Source organism: Panthera tigris, chromosome D2 (genome assembly GCF_018350195.1).
Source record: "Panthera tigris isolate Pti1 chromosome D2, P.tigris_Pti1_mat1.1, whole genome shotgun sequence".
NCBI classification, from domain to species: Eukaryota; Metazoa; Chordata; class Mammalia; order Carnivora; family Felidae; genus Panthera; species Panthera tigris.
The window spans coordinates 53,788,373-53,807,289 of NC_056670.1; the positions used below are offsets into that span (position 1 = coordinate 53,788,373).

At 35.1% G+C, this 18,917-nt stretch overlaps 1 protein-coding gene across 1 annotated transcript in view; it reads left to right on the plus strand.

Annotated features, from left to right (window-relative positions):
- HELLS (helicase, lymphoid specific) overlaps positions 1 to 18,917 on the plus strand; it is a 39,814-nt gene that overhangs the window by 17,101 nt on the left and 3,796 nt on the right. Inside the window, exons 8-22 of the mRNA XM_007080108.3 lie at positions 505 to 546; positions 4,107 to 4,331; positions 4,689 to 4,871; positions 5,687 to 5,830; positions 8,833 to 9,029; positions 9,226 to 9,322; positions 10,665 to 10,826; positions 11,809 to 11,948; positions 12,035 to 12,173; positions 13,509 to 13,592; positions 13,674 to 13,793; positions 15,243 to 15,359; positions 15,669 to 15,828; positions 18,318 to 18,414; positions 18,494 to 18,570. Of these exons, the coding sequence (XP_007080170.1) occupies positions 505 to 546; positions 4,107 to 4,331; positions 4,689 to 4,871; positions 5,687 to 5,830; positions 8,833 to 9,029; positions 9,226 to 9,322; positions 10,665 to 10,826; positions 11,809 to 11,948; positions 12,035 to 12,173; positions 13,509 to 13,592; positions 13,674 to 13,793; positions 15,243 to 15,359; positions 15,669 to 15,828; positions 18,318 to 18,414; positions 18,494 to 18,570 (1,984 nt within the window). The remainder of the gene's footprint in view (positions 1 to 504; positions 547 to 4,106; positions 4,332 to 4,688; positions 4,872 to 5,686; positions 5,831 to 8,832; positions 9,030 to 9,225; positions 9,323 to 10,664; positions 10,827 to 11,808; positions 11,949 to 12,034; positions 12,174 to 13,508; positions 13,593 to 13,673; positions 13,794 to 15,242; positions 15,360 to 15,668; positions 15,829 to 18,317; positions 18,415 to 18,493; positions 18,571 to 18,917) is intronic.

The following is an 18,917-nucleotide window of genomic DNA, read 5'->3' on the forward strand; positions in this document are numbered from 1 at the left end:
ATGTTTTTGGCTTTGAATAGTTTAGTGGGTAAATACTCAATGCCGAACTTTGCCATTATAGCCTGGAGGGCAGTCCTACACAAATTAAACAAATGAGCTTGACTTTGTTCTAATTAAACTTTATTTACAAAATCAGGTTGCCAGCTGGAGTTTGTCCACAGGCTGGAGTTTGCCAACCCCTATACTAGAGGATTATTGACATGTATGCATTTGGACCAAAGTCTCTTCAGATAAACTTGTTTTTAAAACACAAACCAAAAAACCTTGAAAATTTAAAAGGAAATACCCCAATTTTTAAGAGTTGCTAACTAAGGCAAAGAGTTTTATGAGACACTATAGGCTTAATTTTGCCTGAGGTCCACCAGTTTGAGTCCTCTGTACTTTAATTAGCTTGAGAGCCTTATCCCCATTTCCTGGCATGAAGTCAGAACAGAATAAATGTTGAATAAATAAATGAATGAACCACATGCATTGTTACTTTATTTTTGTTTTCTAATGTTCTAGGAAATTTTGTCTGTGGCTAAAAAAAATAAAAAGGAGAATGAGGTAAGAGATTTATGAGATATACTAAATTTAGGAGCCATGTAAGTAATAGTTTATGGGTCCTTGGGAGTTCAATAATGATGCAAGTGCCTATAACCATATGGATATGTGCATTCCATGTGTATATATTTCACGCTTGTAGAAGCTGTGAGAGATGTCTTAATCTTGTTTCTGACCTTAAAGATTGTCTTTGGTTCTTTTGGGGAAGGTTTGATTCTTACCCCACCCCCTGTTTTATGTAGAGAGGTTCCTTGTTACCTGAGTATTCACTATCCAGGTACCTTCCATTACAAGATTTCTTAGGGAAGCAAAAACAATTCTAACATGAAAAAATGTTCACCGAGGGATATAAAAATTAACTTACCTATCAAAGATTAATAGGTTCTTGGGAAAATTGATGACATGATTATAAGTGAGAGCTATTCTGTTTGGCCACCATAATTTTGACCAAATTTACATCTTTTTTTTTTTTTAATTTTTTTTTTTTTTTTTTTGGGACAGAGAGAGACAGAGCATGAACGGGGGAGGGGCAGAGAGAGAGGGAGACACAGAATCGGAAACAGGCTCCAGGCTCCGAGCCATCAGCCCAGAGCCTGACGCGGGGCTCGAACTCACGGACCGCGAGATCGTGACCTGGCTGAAGTCGGACGCTTAGCCGACTGCGCCACCCAGGCGCCCCAAATTTACATCTTTTAAGTGCATTTTTTTAAGCTTTGTTCAGCATAAGGATTAGTTTATGATACAATTACAACTTAATGTTAAATGTAAATAAGATTTAGCATATTTTTTATACTAGTTGTACTTTTTTATGTTTTAATTTTACTTAAATCCAAGTTAGTTAACCTAATGTAATAATGGTTTCAGGAATGTATTATTTTTTTGGGAAAAAGAAAATGTGAGTGGAGGAGGGGTGTGGCAGGGCGGGGAGTGAGGGTTGCTGAGAATGCCAAGCAGGCTCTGTGCTGAGAGCAGACAGCCCTATGCAGAACCCGAACTTCGAACCATGAGATCAACTCAGCCAAAGTCGGACACTTAACTGAGCCACCCACACACCCCTTAGTTGCATTTTTAAAGATAAGGGTTCAATCAAATCTTGTATGATGTACTATGGAGTTTTGGCCTCATTTTATAATATATGATAAATAAGGATACTACTGTCATGTTCAATCTGATGAATTTTGACAAATACTTACATCTGGGTAACCACCATCCAAATCAAGCTCTAGAATCTTTCCACGTGAAAGAAGGATCCTTGTATCCCTTGGCAGTCATTTCCCCACCCCCAGACTTAGAGGCAACTGCTTTTTGACTTCTGTCAAAAATCTGCCTGAATTTTGGAGTGCCTGTGTGGCTCAGTTGGTAAGCTTCCAACTCTACATTTCAGCTCAGGTCATGATCTCCATGTCGTGGGATTGAGCCCCACATCGGGCTCCATGCTAATAGCTCAGAGCCTGCTTGGGATTCTGTCTCTCCTCTCTGTCCCTCCCTCACTGGTGTTCTCTCTTTCTCAAAATAAATAAATGAACATTTTTTTAAAATCTGCCTGATTTTTTTTTTTTAACCTTTATCATGGGTTAGTTTCCATACAAATAAAATCTAAATACATAGCCTTTTATTTCCTGCTTTTACTCAGCTAGTTGATATTCACTTGTATTGTTGAGTTTATTACTAGTTGAAGTTTTTTTTATTGCTGAGTAGCATTCCATTGAATGAATATTAAAATTTCTTTATCCGTTCTCTTGGTGGGCATTTGAACTATTTCCAGTTTGTGACTTATGAGTAAGGCTGCCATGATAATTTATGTACAAGTCTTTGTTTGGACATGTTTTCATATTCTAGGGTAAATACCTGGAATGGAATTGCTGGGTCATATCGTAAATGTGTGTTAAACTTTATAAGGAAATACAGATCCTTTCCTGGAATGAGCAGCATTTTACTCTCACCAGCAATGTATAAAAGTATCTGTTCATGCTATTGCCAGCAATTCATATTAGTCTTTTAATTTTAGCTATTTTCTTGAATGTGAAATGAATATTCTGGTTTTATTTTGCATTTTCTTAATTACTTGATGGGATTTCCATGTTCTTAATGGCTGTATGTTTTACAAAGTTTCTGCCCATAGCTTTTGCCCATTTGTTGGGTTATTTGCTTTTTTTCTTGATACATGAGTTGTTTATATAATAAGGTATAAATTCTTTGTCAGATTTATACACTGTGTCTTTCAGTCTATGGCTTGTTTACTCATTTTCTTAATATCTATTAGTAAACAGAACTTTAAAGTTTTGGAGTAGCTCAGTTTATCACTTTTTCCCTTTTGGTGGTTAGTGATTTATTTGTCTTATATAAGAAATTTTTGCCTGTCACAAGATAATTCTGTTTTCTTCTAAAAGCTTGATGGTTCTGGTTTTGATGTTTTGATATTTGATTGTGATGTTTATCGCAAACCAGTTTTACATATGGAATAGTGAAACTCAGTTTGTAATTTTCTAGCTGAATATCCAGTTGTGGCATTATTTATGAGTTCTCATTTATAAGACTTTTCATTTGAATTGACTCAGTCATCCTTTTCACATTCTTTTTTATTAAATATTTTTATTGAGAGAGAGAGAGAAGGGGGAGGATCAGAGGAGAGAGAGAATCCCAAGCAGGCTCTGCATTGTCAGTACAGAGCCCTATGTGGGGCTCAATCCCACGTAAACACTGTGATCATGACCTGAGCTGAAATCAAGAGCCAGCCACTTAACCAGCTGAGCCACTGAGGTGCCCCTCGTTTTCCTATTCTTAAAATAGAGTTGTGGACATTGGTAACCAGTAAAGTCTGTCATTAGTCATAAGTTGGTAATGAGTGTCATTACATATGAATTGATACTCTTAAGTGTGATGTAGTGAGTTCTTAAACTTTACTTTGCCCCTTTTTCTGCAGTGAAAGTAAGTATTTGGATGGAAGTAAATGTTTCCTTGATAAGAAATTTTTTTTTCTTTCCTATTTTTTACAGACATTATCCATTATCTTTGCTTTAGAAAGTGAAAGAAATTATGAAGAAAATAGTTTAATAAATTTTTGAGTAGCTCATTTTAGAGGTTTGGGAGGTATAATTTGTGAAGGTCATTTCAGTAGTGTGTGCCTATAATCTGTAAGAGTTATTTTCAGAAGTTGTTTTTTCTCCAGTGGCTTTGCATTTATGGGAGAATGGAAGTAGCATCTCTAGGGTTTTATTAACAAACGGTTTTAATTCTCCATACTTAATGATTATGGGACTGGGTAAATTTTGATTAGTTTTTTTAATGTTTATTTAGAGAGAGAGAACAAGCGAGAGAGCGGGAGCGGGGGAAGGGCAGAGAGAGAGGGAGGGAGAGAATCCCGAGCAGGCTCTGTGGTACCAACATGGAACCCAACAGGGGTCTCAAACTCAATACAAACCGCAAGATCATGACCTGAGCCAAAATCAAGAGGCAGATACTCAACTGACCGAGCCACCTAGGCCCTCCAAGTTTATTCAGTTTTCTGATAGAGGGTAGTAGCATTATATACCAAACTCCTAATTAAAGTTTTTTCTTTACAGAATGAAAGCTCCTCTTCTAATCTCTGTGTAGAAGACCTTCAGAAAAACAAAGATTCAAATAGTATGATTAAAAATAGATTGTCTGAAACGGTTAGGCAGAATACTAAATTCTTTTTTGACCCAGTTCGGAAATGTAATGGACAGCCCGTACCCTTTCAACAACCAAAACACTTCACGGGAGGAGTGATGCGGTGGTACCAAGTGGAAGGCATGGAATGGCTTAGGGTAATGAATTCTCAGTTTTAATACAAGATACTGGTTCATTTCTATATAATAACCTGTTAATGTGCTGTAACATAACTTGAGTTGTTCCTTCCAAGTTTCATTATTAAATATGCAATGAACATTTGTGTGTAAATACTTATTTTCTAATTTATTTATCCATCCATCAAGACTAAATTTTTGGTGTCTTATTCAAGACTGCCAACACTTTTATGGCTTTGATAACTGACTTCTCACAAGTGTTATTAACCGTGAACGTGTCAGTCTCATCAGAATTATTTTTGGGTAAAAAGAATAAACTATTGATAATTCAATAGGTGTTTATATCAACTTAAATACAGTGTCTGTTATTTTGTCCAGATGCTTTGGGAAAATGGAATAAATGGCATTTTAGCAGATGAAATGGGATTGGGAAAGACAGTTCAGTGTATTGCTACAATTGCACTGATGATTCAGAGAGGAGTACCTGGACCTTTTCTTGTCTGTGGACCTTTATCTACACTTCCTAACTGGATGGCTGAATTCCAAAGATTTACACCAGACGTAAGATATGTTTCCTTTTGTTGAATACATTTCATTGCAAATATTTTTATTGTTTTGTTGCCTGAATTAAATTGTAGAACTGTTACTATAATTATTTATGTTGATTTCTGCACTACAGAAAACACTATATCTTATTTGAGGTTTTGTGTGGGTTTTTTTGTTTGTTTGTTTGTTTTGTTTTTAAGTTTATTTAATCTATACACCCAACTTGGGGCTTAAACTCATGACCCTGAGATCAAGAGTCGCACACTCCTCGGGCTGAGCCAGCCACACACCCTTATTTAAGTTATTTTTCAAATGTCTGCAAAATCTACTTTTAGTGTATATGGAAAAGAGTAGGTATTAATAATTTTGGATATTTGCCAAAAATAATTCTAAATGTTTATTTAGAGAGAGAACAAGCAAGAGAGCGCGAGCAGGGGAATGGCAGAGAGAGAAGGAGGGAGAGAATCCCAAGCAGGCTCTGTGCTACCAACATGGAACCCAACAGGGGGTGGCTTAGATGATTTTGAGTGTACTGGGAAATTTGATTCACCTAAGTCTGACCTAGGTAGAATTTATTTCTCTTACTGTGATTACCTTCCATATATGTGTCATCTTAGCTATATCCTTGCTTTAAACTTGATTTGTTTTTATGGCTTTTCCTTATTCCCTTATAGTAATAAAATAATTTATTAGAGGTGATTGACTCATTTGGTATAGAGAAATAGAGCTAAGATTAAATTAAATTGTCTTTTTTTTCTCTCCTAAATTTTTAATGTTTTGTTTTCCAAATTGTTGATACTTATATTTTGTTCCAATGTAAAATCTTCTAGATTCCTACTATGTTATATCATGGAACCCAGCAGGAACGTCGAAAATTAGTAAGGAATATTCACAAGCGGAAAGGGACCCTGCAGATTCATCCTGTGGTAATTACTTCATTTGAAATAGCCATGAGAGACCGAAATGCATTACAGGTATGATTTGTTTACATTGAATTCTTTGTAACTTATAAACCATATTTTTCTTAGTTCATCGCACTTTCTTATCATCCAGTAGCATTTAATTTTTTTTTCCCTAATGGAAGTCAGATTGTGTTTTACAGTTTCTAGTTTTAGAAACTAGAGGTTTATATTAACAGAAAGATTGAGCTGAAGGTTGTAGTCTTCTAACAAGAAAATTAAGGCCTATAGTACCTTGCCTTTAGCCATAATATCATCTTAGTGCGTTAGAATCAAGTAGACATACCTAATCTGTGAATGTATTACAGACATGTCTGACATGTTGTTTAAGTATATAGTACTTACTTATCCATTTAATTTTAATTAAATAAGAATACAATATATGAAGACAAGTTAATTTTAGACTGTCTTCTGGATATATGGCATAACATTACCAATTAGTGCCCAAGTTTTAATACAATTGGAATATTAACTTTTGCTCATTGCCTCTATCATCAGTTCAATGTTTGGTATTTGAAATACTTTATCACTCTTTCACCTATTTCACATAGTTCTTTACTATGTTTTTCCTTTCTCTGTTTGATAGATCAGATTTTAAGTGGGACGCCTGGGTGGCTCAGCCGGTTGAGCTTTTGACTTCGGCTTAGGTCATGATCTCATGATTTGTGGGTTCAAGCCCCGCATTGGGCTCTGGGCTGACAGCTTAGAATCTGGAACCTGCTTCGGATTCTGTGTCTCCCTCTCTCTCAAAAATAAACATTAAAAAAAAAATTGACTTGTGTGCTAGTGGAAGTTTGGAATATGAATTGCAGTTATGTTACTTCTTCACAGTAAAATAATACTGCTTGTAGAAAAAAGCATGCAGACTTAAAAGCAATTTTAATTATTATTTTTTTTAAGCTTATTTATTTATTTTGAGAGCACAAGCAGGGAGGAACAGAGAGAGAGAGAATCCTAAGCAGACTTTGCACTGTCTGCACAGAGCCTGACGTAGGGCTTGAACCCACGAATTGTGAGATCATTACCTGAACCAAAATCAAGAATTGGATGCTTAGCCAATTGAGCCATGTGGGCACCCCAAAAACAATTTTAATTCTGAGAATGCTACTGCTATATAAATATTTTTCTTAGCATATAAGTATAATTTATATATAGGGTTGTACTATATACATTGTTTCTTGAAAGTTCAGTTTCCTACTAAATAATATAACGTGAAGACCTTTCTAATTATTTTGATCTCCCTATCCCACCCATATTGAAACAGATAAGCTTTCTTGTCAAGTCCATTCACTAGTGGCTAGAATTTTGTAATTTTCTTTCGCTGAACTTAAAATTATTTTAAGGATCTTCGCTTTGGGGGTGCAGGGCTCCTATTGCTGAGTGGTAACAGAAGTATCTGTTCACGTAATTCATTTTTCAGAACCCTCATTTCTGTTGCATTGGGTTTTCTGATTGTTGTGCATATTCATTTATTTATGTTTGGGTTTTTTAAGACAGATGTCTGACAGAGATTATTCGGGTTGTCTGGTTTGTCATGTTACCAGCAAAAGAAGTCCCAATTTGTTTTTCTTAAAGTCGTAATATTATTTGAAAAAAATTTTTATTCTGCTTTGAATGTATTGAAGTGAAATGCAAAAATGCCCATTTCATCCTCTTCCCCCAATCTGCCAATCCTGTTATCCAAGGATACTTAAACTTGACAAGTTGGTATTTATATTTCCCAGAAATATTCCATGTTTCTGTATTTTTAAGCAATAAAATAGATGAGCTTTAAGTTTGCCAATCAACATAAAAGAGAAAGATAATAAAAATGAGAGTAAGATTTTTTGTTTTTGTTGGTTTTGCTTTTTTTTACAAGGGTTTTTTTTTCTCCTTTGAGATTATAATGCTTGAAATAAAAAATTGGGGGGTTGTTTTGGCTTTTTTTTTTTCTTTTTAATGGTCAATTTTTGTTATTTGACAGAGGGAGCCAAGGAGAGGGGCAGAGGGGGGAGAGAGAGAGAGAGAGAAAGAGAATTAAGAAGCAGGCTCCATGCCCAGTGCAGAGTCTTGATGAGGGGCCCAATCTCACTACCCTGAGATCATGACCTGAGCTGAAATCAAAGAGTCCAATGCTTAACCTGACTGAGCCACCCAGATGCCCCTACAAGGTTTTTTAAAATGAGAAATTAAAACAATTTTTATGACAACTTAATGAAAGTAGATGAGGGGCGCCTGGGTGGCTCAGTCGGTTAAGCGTCTGACTTCGGCTCAGGTCATGATCTCGCGGTCTGTGGGTTCAAGCCCCGCGTCGGGCTCTGTGTTGACAGCTCGGAGCCTGGAGCCTGCTGCGGATTCTGTGTCTCCCTCTCTCTCTGCCCCTCCCCTGCTTGTGCTCTGTCTCTCTCTCTCAAAAATAAATAAATGTAAAAAAAAAAAAAAAAAATGTTATTAAAAAAAAAAAAAAGTAGATGGATGGCTTTCTGTGAAGATACAAATTACTAAAACTGACTCCAGAAGAAAGAGAAACCTAAATAAACCAATAATTATGTAAAAAATCGAGAACACCATAACATTAAATAAGTGTCAGTTTCAGATGTATGCCTCAAGAATGAAAATTATAATGATATTTAATGTTTCAGAGCATATGGAACTAATAAAAGCTTTTAGTTCTTTTTTAGGAATCTAGTTTAATACTAATCAAAACCTGACAAAGTATTACACAGGGAAACCACAGATTGCTTTGCCTAAAGAATGTGAATAGAGAAATTTTAAATACATAATAGCAGGTGGACTTTAATTATTAGTTCATAGCCAAGTGAGGTCTATTTTAGGAACACAAGTATATACCCGTTTTAGGAAATTTACTTACCCTTTCAGTAGCTCGAAGGAAAACATGGTCACCTCAGTAGATACAGAAATGCCATTGGTTAAGATTGAACATCCATCCCTAATAAGGAGGTTTTATTTTTAGAATTGTTTGTAGGAAAAATTGTGAGATCATAATTATAAAGTTTTTCCCTAAATTCCTTTTCTAGCACTGCTATTGGAAATACTTAATAGTAGATGAAGGACACAGGATTAAAAACATGAAATGCCGTCTGATCAGGGAGTTAAAACGATTTAATGCAGATAACAAACTTCTTTTGACTGGTACTCCCTTGCAAAACAATTTATCAGAACTTTGGTCATTACTGAACTTTTTGTTGCCAGATGTATTCGATGACTTGAAAAGGTAGGTAAGCCAGTTATTTAACTACTTTCTTTATTTTTCTAGTCTTCTCAAATATGTGCTCTTAGTTAAAATTAATTCCTTTCTTCTAAGTAGTTGGAATAAAATGATAGCTTTTTGGCAAGTTCTTTGTGATAATTATGTTAATACAATTGATTTATGTAATAGGTTAACTTGTAATCACTTTTTTCTCTTACAGCTTTGAATCTTGGTTTGATATCACTAGTCTTTCAGAAACTGCTGAAGATATTATTGCTAAAGAACGAGAACAGAATGTATTGCATATGCTGCACCAGGTGTGACTTAGTCTTATTATGCTTACTATGGACTACTAGGAATAAAAAAGGAACCCCACAGATTACCTGTTCAACCCTTTGTAGGAGATTTGGAAAAATGAAGACCCCTCAAATTTAACTTAACTCCCTTTCTCTTACCTCACCCCCAGATGTCACATGGCTTTACAGCAGAACTCAAATGAAAAGTTTGCCCTACTCATGTATATTCCTTTTACCCCTATGGTTGCTGATATATTTGTCAGCCAAAAAATGAAAGTGGGTGATTTTTATGAATGTTCGCCAATAATATTTGCATAATTCACTTACTTTGCATGATCCATTTTTGCTGTTTTCTGTGGTTTCCACCAATCCTACCTATGTTTCCTTTAGACACATTGATCTGTCAAAGGCCTCCTGGTCATTTCCATATGAGAGCCCAAAAAAGCTTCTCAATTGTGCATTGACAATTTTATTCAAAATCCATGGTAATTTTTTTATTTTAAAGTTTATACATATTCATGATAAAAATGTGAAACAGTACAAAAATTGAAAGTAACAATAAAATCCCAAATCATACTTTCCCTACCAAATCATTTGTATTTTTTTTTTCTTGGCAATTGGTATATGTGTTTCTGAGCAGCTTATTTACAGATACTTTTTTCTTAAACTGGTAGTAATATTCTCTCTTTTAAAGCCTTTCTTGTATTTGACTCTGTACCTATGGAATATTCAACTACAGAGCCCTAAAATGAACTTTATGTAAATGAGTTATCAATGTGTATTTCAAGATAAGGCTATAAAGGATACAAAATTATTTAAACAAGTTTATGTATTCTCCTGAAGACTTCTCAACAATTTAATAATGGTATAATTACCTGTTACTTCTGTGTTGTTTTATAAATGTGAAAATCACATGACATCACACAGTAGGAAGATGAATGAGAATAATTTCAAGCCTGAAATTTTAGAATTTACAGAAGGAAACTCTTACGTCTACATCTCTGGGTTGGTTGGTGTGTTGGTTTTATGCTAGTCCAAAATCTCACTGTAAATGTTGTGGGTTATCACTTTAATTCTGAAAGGCACAAATGTCATCTTCTTTCTACTTATTAAAATATTCAAGATAATATTAAGAGTTTTTGAAAAAGTTAAATTTTGGAATGTTGTGGATAAATACCATGAGTTTGGGATGTGTTCTGGTTTGGGGAAATTTCAAGGAGATATTTTATCTCCCCTTTCAAGATTTGATAGTATATATATAGGAAGAAAAGAGAAAGAAGGGTAAAGAGGTTTGTGGAGAGAGTATTCCTTGAAAGCTTGGAAATGCTTAATATTCACGTGTTTATTCATGTTTAAATTTTAGATTCTAACACCTTTTTTACTGAGAAGACTAAAATCTGATGTTGCTCTTGAAGTTCCTCCTAAGCGAGAAGTAGTTGTTTATGCACCGCTTTCAAAGAAACAAGAGATCTTTTACACAGCCATTGTGAACCGTACAATTGCAAACATGTTTGGATGCAGTGAGGTAGAGTGTGGATTTGAACTAAACTGTAAATGACAGTTGGCATTGAAATTTTTATGGTTAATTTCAGCCTTGGAGCTTATCACCTGTTTTTAGGACTTGTAGAGGGTGAATTTCTAACTGGAGTATAAGGCATAAGGTCAGTAGCAAAAGTTATCTCCTAGTAATTCTGTGATCCTACTGAAGTTCAGGTGATGATTCACGTATCAGTTGCTTTATCGTTATCTGGAATGTTTGTTAAAATTTTTTATTCCTGTCCCAGATTAACCCTAGTCATGCTGTGGAGTGATGGACTTGGAAATACATTTGATCAAGCACACAATATACTAAAAGAATTTCCCAAAAGAATTTCCCAACTAGACACAGCACATAGTCCCTTTATAGGAGGTTAAAGACCCTTAGATTTTGTTTAAATGTCCAGATTTTTTTACTATATGCTATGGACCTATGCATTTCTTTTCAAAATATTTATGGGTCTACATTTCTGTTTTGTACAACCATTAGACTGTTCCCCAATTTTTATTATATAATTAAAGGGAAGATCTGGCTTTTTAGCTATTCAGAATTTAATATTGTTCCTTATTGTGAGGAATTTCATTGCAGTGTTGTTAATACTAATCCAAAGAAATACTCTCTATTGCAGATATGTGGAGCCCCTAAGTTATTAAATTCCTTCATATAAGTTCAAAACAGCTCTACCCATCCTTAATTTTTTCCATGGAGATATGAAGGCATTTACTCTAATTCTCAGATATTGTCATAAACGTTAAAATAATTAGGCTTCATATGACCACATTTGCACTTGGCGAAAGTTTATGGATCCTTGATTTTATGCCTTTGGAAATCACTAAAGTTGATGATGAAAGACAAAATAATTATTTCTATATGTCTTAAAACATGAAAGTATTCTATCACACTTTGTATATATTTAGAATTCAAGGGTATAGCTTTTTAAACATATACCTTTTTAATTGTTCACTTTTAGAAAGAAACAGTTGAGCTAAGTCCCACTGGACGACCAAGACGGCGTTCCAGAAAGTCAATAAATTACAGCAAAATAGATGATTTCCCTAATGAATTGGAAAAATTGATCAGTCAAATACCGCCAGAAGTAGACCGAGAAAGGTGTGAGTTTAAAATAAATTTAAGTATCCTTTAAACTGTGATACTTTTTGTATTTCTCACATTCGTGGATTATGTGTTTTTGGTAGAGCTGTTGTGGAAACGAATATCCCTCTAGAGTCTGAAGTTAATCTGAAGCTGCAGAATATAATGATGCTCCTTCGTAAATGCTGTAATCATCCGTATTTGATTGAATACCCAATAGACCCGGTCACACAAGAGTTTAAGGTCAGTACCATTTAATTTACTGTTTTGATTTCTGTAACTTTTTTGTATTGAAGGAAAGTGTCATTTTGTTTTTTTGATTATTACTTAAGTATTGTAATCCTTAAAATATAAAGATCGTAATCCTTCCAGTAAGTGAAGATCATCTCCCCCAAAATTGAAAGAACTTTTTGAGTGTTAGAATGATAGTCACTTTCTACATGTAAGCGAAATATTTCTATTTACATATTTTATCTGAACACTAAGAATCACCCTAAATTTAGAGTGATAGTGAAAATAGTTTTTGTTTTATTGATGTATTTTTGTTTTGTTTTGTTTTGTTTTGCTATTAATACCATTTATTTCCACTTTGTGTTTTACTTGCTATCTATTAGAGATAGTTGTCGCCTTTTCAGTATTCCTTTTAGTTAGTATTTAGCTTGTCAAAATCATTCTGGCTGCTCATTACCTACATCTCAACAGATAGTCACAGAACCAAAAAGTTTACTAAGTTACGGGCATTCAGATTAGGTGAATGAAATTACTTTCTTGGGCACTTGATGGAAAAATGGCATAGTATTAAAATAAATCTGTTTTTAGTAATCCTCAATAACCCTATTTCACACTAGCTTACACAGTAGAGTTTCTTATCCCTGACAGTATTGACATTTGGGGCCAGATCTTTTTTACAAGGTGCTGGCCTGTGAACTATATGGCATTTAACATTATCCCTAGTCTCTGGTCACTGGATACCAAATATGTTTTCCCCAGTTGTGATAACCTAAAATGTCTCTAGATATTGCCAAATATACCCTGGGATGGAGGGCAAAATTGCCCCCATTTGCAAACCACTTCTTTACAGTTTTTCATTCAAGTAAGGAAGAAGATAATCTCTGATGAGGAAATTAATAGTCACCAGGTGAAAATTTTCTTCAATATTTAGGTTGCTTATAAGCTCTTATGTTTAATTTATACTGAGAATTCTAGCAGTAATATTCATATTTTATTGAAAGTACATTTATAAAGGAAAAACTTCAACATGTGTAGTAGGTTTAAACTTAACAGTTCTCTTATTACAAAGCCTTTGGGAGAGGGGTGGGAAGGATAGATCAAGGTTGGACTTAGACTGATTTTTGTTTTTGTGAAATCATTGGTTTTAAATTCTAGAGTGTGTCTTTCCCTGAGAAAGAACTATCTTCTTATTTAAAAAGATCAAATAAATAAGGTCAATTTTTAAAAATTTTAGTTTTATAGGGACTTATTTGTCATTAAAATGAACTGTTCATCTGGATTTTATTTGACAAAAGTTATTGATAATTATTCTATTTTTTCTGTTGTCCCTCTTTGTCTGCTTTTAAGATTGATGAAGAGTTGGTAACAAATTCTGGGAAATTCTTAATTTTGGATCGAATGCTGCCAGAACTAAAATCCAGAGGTCACAAGGTTGTGCTTTTGATTGGATTTTTGGTTATTTAATTACTTCCTATTAATCAGAATAGATACTAAGATATATTTAAATTTCAGGTGCTGCTATTTTCACAAATGACAAGAATGTTAGATATTTTGATGGATTACTGCCACTTTAGAAATTTCAACTTCAGCAGGCTTGATGGATCCATGTCTTATTCAGAGAGAGAAAAAAATGTAAGACTATGTCATACGTATCAAATTCCTTTTTGTAATTCATATCTTGATTTCTAAAGTAATGTTCAGAGTAGACCCACAAGTTGATAGACTGAAAACCTTGTAACAGGATCAAAAACCTAAGCATTTTTTAGTTATAATAAGTCTTAATGATTTTTTTTTTTTAATGTTTGCTTTTGAGAGAGACAGAGCACAAGCGTGGGAGGGACACAGAGAGAGGGAGACACAGAATCTGAAGCAGACTCCAGGCTCTGGGCTGCCAACACAGAGTCCGATGTCAGGCTTGACCCACGAACCCTGAGATTATGACCTGAGCCGAAGTCGGATGCTTAACTGACTTAGCCAACCAGGCACCGCTAAGTCTTAATGATTCTTAAATTATATGTGTCTTTTGGTCCACCTTTACTTCATAATATCCTACTTCACCACCACTGTTAAGAATATTGAGATAACAGGGGCACCTGGGTGTTTTAATTTTTGTTTTTTAATTTTTTTAATGTTTATTTTTGAGAGAGAACATGAGTGAGGGTGGGGCAGAGAGAAAGGGAGACAGAATCTGAAGCAGCCTCCAGGCTCAGAATTGTCAGCACAGAGCCTGACGCAGGGCTCAAACTCACGAACCGCAAGATTATGACCTGAGCCGAAGTCAGACGCTTAACCGACTGGAGACACCCAGGTGCTCTCTCAGGAACAATTTGTAACCTCACATGTGAAGTAAGCCAGGGAAGCTCATCTGAGCCTTGGTGTCCATGGTTTCCACTGAAGGTTAGTTACATAGGTATGACCTACCTGTGTGACTGGCCTGACTGAACTCAGTGTCAAGCCCCTCTGAAGATCAAATTGATAGAGTGCTTCTTAAAGTCCCTGGTTTATTATCTTAATTTGGGCAGTGGATATGCTTACAATTATTTATTTTGTGGGAAGGAAGTCTTTGATAATTTTACCTCTTTCCAGCAAATTAGTCTTTTTCAGCTTTTTAAAAAAAATTTTTTTTAATGTTTATTTTTGCAAGAGAGACGGAGCATGAGCAGGGGAGGGGCAGAGAGAGAGGGAGACACAGAATCCGTAGCAGACTCCATCCAGGCTCTGAGCTGTCAGCGCACAGCCTGACATGGGGCTCGAACCCACAAGCCGTGAGATCATGACCCAAGCCAAAGTCAGACACTTAACGAACTGAGCCACCCAGGTGCCCTGTCTTTTTCAACTGTAATGACTTCTGGGGTTTTCATTATTTTTTTACTCCACATTAAAAATCCTGTAGGTAATGAAGAATTCATACCTAGTTTAGAGAATGCTGGCTTATTATATCCCTTGGCATTGCCTTCCCCCCCCTGCCTTTGCTATAAACACATGGTTATAAGATGGTTGTTCCACATGCAACACCATATCCATGTTCCAGGCAGTAATAATTTCTTAATTCCTTGGGTCTGTACCCTTTTTTGCTTTTAGATGCACAGCTTCAACACAGATCCAGAGGTGTTTATCTTCTTAGTCAGTACACGAGCTGGTGGCCTGGGCATTAATTTGACTGCAGCAGATACAGTTATCATTTATGATAGTGATTGGGTAAGTCAAAATAGCAATATGCTGATTATATTTCCATTCTGAATTTTTTTTTATCTTTCATTGTATGCTTTGCAATTTTATTTTGAAAAGGTATCCCATTTTAAAACAAAAATCATTATCAAGTACCCTATGTGTAAAGACTTGAACATGTTTTATCATTGAAGTCATTCTAGAGATCTACAATGAGTTTAAGACACTATTTAAAAGATTCTGATTGGATCATGCATGCATGTGACTTTACCCACATAGTATGAGTTTAAGTAACTTTAATATTCAACTGTTAAATGTTATTTTTCTTTTTACTCTAAGAATCCCCAATCTGATCTTCAGGCCCAGGATAGATGTCATAGAATTGGTCAGACAAAGCCCGTTGTTGTATATCGTCTTGTCACAGCAAATACTATTGATCAGAAAATTGTGGAAAGAGCAGCTGCTAAAAGAAAACTGGAAAAGTTGATCATCCACAAAAGTAAATAATACTTTGTAGTACTTTTTTGTTTCAGTTGCCTGTTGTGTGTTGTGGAATTTTGTTACTAATATTTTCCTTATTATATTTTTGAAGATTTTTTTTAAGTGTATTTATTTATTTTGAGAGCGAGAAAGAGCATGAGCAGGTGAAGGGCAGAGAGAGAGAGAATCCCAAGTAGCACTGTCAGCGTAAAGCCCAATGCGAGGCTCAGTCCCATAAACTGTGAGATCATAACATGAGCCAAAACCAGGAGTTGGACGCTTAACTGACTGAGCGTCTCAGGCGCCCCTGAAAGATTTTATTTTTAAGTAATCTCACACCCAGTGTGGGACTTTAACTCACAACCCCAAGATCAAGAGTTGCATGCTCCACTGACTGACCCAGCCAGGTGCCCCACTGATTTCTTTATAAAAGAAATTAGTACGGGGGCGATTACATGGCTCAGTCATTGGAGCCTCCGACTCTTGATTTCGGCTCAGGTCATAATCCCAGGGCCATGGGAGTAAGCCCCATGTCAGGCTCTGTGCTGAGAGTGGAACCTGTTTAGGCTGTCTCTCCTACTGCCCCTCTCCCCCACCCACCTGTGCGCATGCTCTTTCTGTAAAATAAAAAAATGTATAAATAAGTACAGCTTGATTAGGATTTTAGTAAGCAGTGGGGAATTTGTAGCTGTAAAGACCTAAACTGGATTGGTGTAACCATAAACACAAAGGAAAAACATTAGTGTCTAGATGAGGAGCAGAGGGGCAAGGAAACCCCTATCCAGGACACTTTTAAAACGCCATACCCTAATCTCTGACATGATGTTAATGCTTATTCTTGATAAGAGATTTGCCTGTCGAAAGGCTTTAAGGAAGTTTTAAGCCTGTTGGAAGTTCAGTATATTAAGTATTAGAATATCGGGGTGCCTGGGTGGCTCAGTTAGTTGAGCATCTGACTTCAGCTCAGGTCATGATCTCACGGTTCATGAGTTTGAGCCCTGTGTTCAACTCTGTGCTGACAGCTCAGAGCCTGGAGCCTGCTTCAGATTCTGTGCCCCTCCCCTGCTCATGCTCTGTCTCTGTCTCTGATTCTCTTTCTCTCTCAAAAATAAATAAACATTAAAGAAAATTTTTTTTAGAATATTAAGGATACATTGAAGTAGTGCTATAAAAACTATTTACTTGATTGAACTTGCTATTTCAAAAAATATGTGGCTCTAGAATGTCCTTTTCATTGTTTCAAATATAATCTTTAAAATACAGTGTTTTAGATTGTGAGAAGTAGGGGAAGTGAAGTAGGTGAGGCATTGGCATTTTATATTCTGTTCCCTAAGATTCCTTGGAGAAGTTTCTGCTTTTATTCAGTCAGTATGAAAATCTCTTTGGAGAAATTGTCTTCATGGCTACATCACAAAAGTTGAAAACATCTGTTAAGTTGTGAAGCCTAGAGTAATGGGAACATAATGTCAAAAATCACTATTAGTTTATTTTATGCTACTTTTCTTCTTGCTCTCTACTTGCAAATACTTCCTCCAGTGTATCTGACATTGAGGTTAGGTTTTAGAAATCTTTAATTTGACTTCATGGAACATTCAGATTGTAGTTGGAATTAAATTGGAGGAAAAAAGAACTTTTCTAAGAAGATTTTGTGCAAATTAAAATTTTTTCACCTGTGCTGCTTTAGGAATTTGAATGATGAAATATATTTTCTTTATTGAATATAGTTTAAATTCAGTAAAATTTGTCTAGTTTTATTTTCCCAAGTCTGTTTTCAGTATTTTGAGAAATTAATTTCAAAGAACAATTTGAAAAGAATTTTTAAAATACTGTCAGTGTTTTATTGAGGTATAATATGGATACAGTAAAATAACCAGATCTTAAATGTACAGGTTGATGAATTTTGATAAATGAATACACACAGTGTAACTATCCTCTAGGTCAAGGTAAACAGTTCCATCATCCAAAACCATTTTCCCCTACACCAGTCATTTTCCATGCTCTCTTGTTCCTCACCAGAAGGCAGCCATTGTTCTGATTTTTGTGACACAGATTAGTTTTTCCTTTAACTTCATATGTGGATTCATTTGTATGTATGTAGCTACTACTTTTGTTCAGCAGAACATTTTGAGATTCATTTATGTTATATTAGAAGTTAATAGTTTGTCCATTCTTTTGTTGGTTGACATTTAAGTTGTTTTTCAGATCTTGGTTTTTCTGAATAAGCTGTTCTTGTACAAGTGTTTGTGGACACATGCATTTGTTTGTTCTTGGTCTTTGGATGGGTGCATGTTTACTTACAGGAACCTGCTGAATTTTTTCTCCAAGCAGACATACCATTTTACATTTCTACTAGCAAAGTATGAGAGCTGTGATTACTTTTCCCCTTATCACCACTTGACTTTGCCTATACTTTTTAACATACACCATTCTGATTGGTTTATAATGTAGTATATTTTGGTTTTAAAGGCAATTTTCAATGTTTTGATTTTCTTGAAAATTTTTTTCTAGATCATTTCAAAGGTGGTCAGTCTGGATTAAATCAATCTAAGAACTTCTTAGACCCTAAGGAATTAATGGAATTATTAAAATCTAGAGATTATGAAAGGTAAGATATTTTAATTTAAAAAAATGTAATTCATAGTTTTGATTTATCATATGGACTTGAATATTTTGTTTTCTTATAGAGAAGTAAAAGGATCAAGAGAGAAGGTCATTAGCGATAAAGATTTGGAGTTGTTGCTAGATCGAAGTGATCTCATTGGCAAGTAACCTTTTATTTTTCTTTTACTGGAAACTGAAACAGACATGTAAGAAGAGAGAATAGTAATACTTAACGTACCCCTATATGTAATTGATTCAGCCACAATAGTCCACAACATTTAACTAGTCTTTTTTCATTTTGATTCTCTTTTGTCAGAATCTTAAAATCATGACATTTTACCCAGGCATTTTACTCAGGCATCTTTTACTGGGAAGAGCAGGTCTTTAAATGTAGCCACTATGTCATTACATTTAAGAGAATTGGCACTAAAACCTTGATATCCTCTACTACCCAGGCCATATTCAGATTTCCCCAGTTGTCTCAAATCCTTTTTTACAGTTTGAATC